This window comes from Babylonia areolata, chromosome 1 (assembly GCF_041734735.1).
Source record: "Babylonia areolata isolate BAREFJ2019XMU chromosome 1, ASM4173473v1, whole genome shotgun sequence".
Taxonomy (NCBI): Eukaryota; Metazoa; Mollusca; class Gastropoda; order Neogastropoda; family Buccinidae; genus Babylonia; species Babylonia areolata.
This window is the reverse complement of record NC_134876.1, coordinates 1326517-1331516: the sequence shown is the minus strand read 5'-3', so window position 1 is coordinate 1331516 and position 5000 is coordinate 1326517. Positions and strand designations below refer to the sequence as shown.

Sequence of the window (5000 nt, the reverse complement as noted above, 5' to 3'; positions counted from 1 at the left end):
CCAACTTACACAGTTGGAACTAACACAACTAACTCCCAACTTACACAGTTGGAACTAACACAACTAACCCCCAACTTACACAGTTGGAACTAACACAACTAACCCCCAACTTACACAGTTGGAACTAACACAACTAACCCCCAACTAACACAGTTGGAACTAACACAACTAACCCCCAACTAACACAGTTGGAACTAACACAACTAACCCCCAACTAACACAGTTGGAACTAACACAACTAACCCCCAACTAACACAGTTGGAACTAACACAACTAACCCCCAACTTACACAGTTGGAACTAACACAACTAACACAGTTGGAACTAACACAACTAACACAGTTGGAACTAACACAACTAACCCCCAACTAACACAGTTGGAACTAACACAACTAACCCCCAACTAACACAGTTGGAACTAACACAACTAACCCCCAACTAACACAGTTGGAACTAACACAACTAACCCCCAACTAACACAGTTGGAACTAACACAACTAACCCCCAACTAACACAGTTGGAACTAACACAACTAACCCCCAACTAACACAGTTGGAACTAACACAACTAACCCCCAACTAACACAGTTGGAACTAACACAACTAACCCCCAACTAACACAGTTGGAACTAACACAACTAACCCCCAACTTACACAGTTGGAACTAACACAACTAACCCCCAACTAACACAGTTGGAACTAACACAACTAACCCCCAACTAACACAGTTGGAACTAACACAACTAACCCCCAACTAACACAGTTGGAACTAACACAACTAACCCCCAACTAACACAGTTGGAACTAACACAACTAACCCCCAACTAACACAGTTGGAACTAACACAACTAACCCCCAACTAACACAGTTGGAACTAACACAACTAACCCCCAACTAACACAGTTGGAGCTAACACAACTAACCCCCAACTAACACAGTTGGAGCTAACACAACTAACCCCCAACTTACACAGTTGGAACTAACACAACTAACCCCCAACTAACACAGTTGGAGCTAACACAACTAACCCCCAACTAACACAGTCCCCTGAAGACAGACCTGTAGTTTGAAAAGCAGGACACCTCTTATCAGAAGTAAGTCTTATTTTACAACCCACAGTTTTTACAGACGTTCTCCATTTGGTGCTGTACAACCCACAGTACAAAGCAAATGATGAAGCCCATTACCATGACCTCCAGGTTGGCGTGCACGGGCCCCGAGGTGGCAATGGTCTGGCTGCCCGGCTTGTTGCGGTAGTTCACACGGGCCCCGGCCAGAATGAACTGTCTGGAACTCTCCTGCCGCTTGTTGCCGTTCAGCGGGTACGTGCCGTAGTCTGCGTCCTTCAGGGCTGCACACGCACACACATGGACACTTCTTTTTCTGAGCTGGACATATGGAGTGATGGCCTGGAGGTAACGCGTCCGACTAGGAAGCGAGAGAATCTGAGCGCGCTGGTTCGAATCACAGCTCAGCCGCCGATATTTTCTCCCCCTCCACTAGACCTTGAGTGGTGGTCTGGACACTAGTTATTCGAATGAGACGAAAAACCGAGATCCCGTGTGCAACATGCACTTAGCGCACGTAAAAGAACCCACGGCAACAAAAGGGTTGTTCCTGGCAAATTTCTGTAGAAAAATCCACTTCGATAGGAAAAACATATAAAACTGCTCGCAGGAAAAAATACAAAGAAATGGGTGGCGCTGTAGTGTAGCGACGCGCTCTCGCTGGGGAGAGTAGCCCAAATTTCACACAGAGATATCTGTTGTGATAAAAAGAAATACAAATACAAATATAGTTCGTTTCGTTTCTGATCAGCACACACATGGGCACGTTCGTTTCTGGGCGGAACAAACATGGGCGCTATGCTTTATGGAACAATCTCTCAGATGACATAAAAACAACCGACTCTATCAGTCAATTTAAATGAAACATCTGCATGTCAGACACAACTGTCCCCTCTTATGATTGTAATTTTTGGAAGCAGCAGTGAACAAGTAAATCATTGTAGATCAAAATTAGGAATGAGCAACATCAACTACGACCTACACAACCGACACCTTATACTGGACCCAAGATGTGCTTGTGGTCACCAAAGCGAGAACGCCGAGTACTATTTGTTATACTGTCCTCATTTTAACGTAATCACAACAAACACGATTTCTACCCTCTCACCAGGCAGACTCCGCTTCATAGTCTTCTTGACGGTAATCCTGCCCTTCGTCGGGAAGAAAAACTCATTTTTAGAACTGTACACCGGTTCATTACCCAGACAAAGCGATTGTTGCACATGATCAGTAAATCATATTCTAATAGATTACATAGGACTTCTACATTCCAAGATTAAATAACTTATTAAACAAACAGACAAATGAACGATCAAATAAAGAATTAGAGAGAGAGAGGGGAGGAATTTTGTTTAATGTCCCGTCACACATATCGGTAATTGAAGACATTTTGTTAAAGTATTTATGAATACATTTGAGTATTATCGGTTAGAAGGAGTGGGAGATGTGAATGAATGGAGAGCTGGGGAAAACTGGGCAAAAGAGGGTGAAATGAGGGTGAAATTTGGAAGAAATTTCTAAATACAATTACAGGAAATCACTTAAAGGACTTCGTAAAAGAGATGTCGTTAAACTGACAGGCGAAACAACTGATAATGAATGCAAAAAGTCAAAAACATCAACGTTCTCAGTCACTTTTGAGGACACACTTTCGTGTACGTAAGGCTTCATCAAGCTACAGTAAAAAAAATTATATGCTTAAAGCATAAAGAGAGAGACAGAGACAGAGACAGAGAAAGAGAGACAGACAGACAGACAGACAGAGACAGAGAAAGAGAGAGAGAGAGAGATAAACGATGAATCATACACACCAATGAAATGGTTGGTGCTTCCTTTCCTCTCAATGTGGATATTTCGGGCCCCTTTCGGCAAGAAGATAATAGTTTCATACTCATCTCCTGGGGAATCAAAACACACAACAGTGTATAATAAACAGACATAAGAAAACAATCTTCAGTCTGTGAAAGACTAGACATGTTCTTGGCCGAAAAGAAAAAAGGGTAAATAAAAGAGAAATCCGTAGAGAATATAGAATGTTTTATTATCTCCTATCACAGTCATTCAATAAGCATGCCAAGAGCCATAAAATAATCTACTTAAACGTTAATGTGATGTACACGGACAATAATCATAATCATACAATTATGTTTGCATAAAAGACATTTTTTTCGATGTTATCTTGAAGTAAACCATGCATATGATTATCAAGGTCATTCAATATGTTAGAATAAAGGCACTATATGTTCATTACCAGTAACTAGATGTAAACCACTCATACAGTAGTCACAGTAGGCCTACACAGAACTTCTTCTTCAGCGTTCCCAGGCCATGTTCCGACCGTCAGTCCAGTGTAGGTCACGAAGTCCGCAGTCCGCTGAAGTTCTGTCGCCATTCCCCACAACTTGTCCTGGAGCGCTGCGGGACTGGGCCAGATCTGGCGCCTCAGCTCTTTGTGTAGAGGGTAGTCTTGCAGGACATGGGCAGTTTGAGGAGCGGTGTCACGTGAACATTGGTCTGTGTGGGAAATTTTTAGAGATGGGAGAGGAGCTGGCAGTGACCTGTGCGCAGTCTGAGGATGATGCCTTGCTGAGCTCGACCCAGTTGATGGATGCTGTCCTCTGGTCCCAGATGTAGCCGTTCTCGCCAGCTGTTTCTGAAGTGGTTGCGCAGGATGGTCTTTGCCTCCCCAAAGCTAAGGGGGTGGGCAGACTGGGTGAGCCTGCTTCCTGCTTTGGAGAGCTTGTCTGCCTCTTCATTTCCTGCAATGCCGCAGTGAGAGGGGATCCACTGCAGGACCGTTGTGGTTCTGGCACTTAGGGCCTGCATCTCAGACTTGATGCCTTGCAAGGTTTTGTCCCCCGCTCTGGTCAGGAGGCCCTGTAGGACAGCTCGGCAGTCGGTGAGGAAGACAGTGTGGTCTGGCAAACTGTCTCTCTGGTCGAGGAGTTGGGCTGCAGCTAGTAGCGCAGATGCTTCGTCTCTGAAATTGGTTGAGGTGACGCCAGTAGCAACGGAATGCCTCACCGAGCTGCCATCTGAGAATCGGATGTAGACACCACCTCCCCCGTTCCTAACAGCATTCTCGGCAGAGCCGTCTGGGTATACACGGGCCCGGGTGGTGCTCGGGTAGTCCATATCCTGTGCTTCCAGGGTCAGCAGCTTCAGCTCAGCATCCAGGAACTGGCCTTTGCTCTGAATGCCTGGGATGTCAAGGACAACACGGGGTACATCCAGTGACCAGTCTTCAAAGTCTTGCAGGGGTTGGTTCCTGTCAGGCAGGCACTGGCCATGGGTCTGGTGGAGGGCCCTGACGAGGTGGTTTGTGCTTCTGCGCTTCAATCTATTCTTGGTTGGGGCCTGGAGTTTTAAAGACAGAGTGTGATGGAAGCCGTGTCATCTTCTCACTCTGGCGAAGCAGTCTCTGATCTCTTCTCTCTTCCAGAGACACGAGTCCAGCAGTCCCTGCCATAGTGTTGATGGGTGTGGTCTTCATGGCGGTTGGAGGCATACTCCATGTGAGGTGTGACTGATCCTGTGTAAACTTAATTCAGGATCTTTATGTTAGCTTGGTGCACCAATTGGTGCCGGCCAGTTTCTTCATCACGGCGGCCATCTTGCTCGTGGCTTTGCTCTGGGCGGTGCTGATGTGAGAAGACCTGGATAACCTGCGGTCCAATTTCACACCGATGTAGGTGGGTGTGTCCTGTTGAGGGATCAACTCTCCTTCAGTCTGAAGGGTGAAGGTCTCTTTCTTTGGGAGAACAGGGAGAAGCAGGTGGCTTCTGTCTTGGACCTGCTGATTGTGACCAATCACTCTTTTGACCCTGTGACAATGCTGTTTAGGGCTACTTGCATCCTGCAGGTTGCTATGGAGATCTGTTCTGCTTGTGTCCAAACAACTATATCGTCTGCATGAAGGGCTCCGGAGATATGCA

General features: G+C 46.0%; 1 protein-coding gene across 2 annotated transcripts in view; it reads right to left on the bottom strand.

The window, feature by feature from the left end:
- The window catches only part of LOC143295198 (A disintegrin and metalloproteinase with thrombospondin motifs 2-like), a 60099-nt gene that overhangs the window by 11937 nt on the left and 43162 nt on the right, over positions 1 to 5000 (bottom strand). For both annotated transcript variants that reach the window (XR_013057001.1, XM_076606806.1), the window contains exons 17-18: positions 2877 to 2963; positions 1186 to 1349 (exon numbers count right to left, since the gene is read on the bottom strand). Coding sequence is in view for 1 of the 2 variants with exons in the window: in XM_076606806.1 (XP_076462921.1) it covers positions 1186 to 1349; positions 2877 to 2963 (251 nt within the window). In the remaining variant the exon portion in view is untranslated. The remainder of the gene's footprint in view (positions 1 to 1185; positions 1350 to 2876; positions 2964 to 5000) is intronic.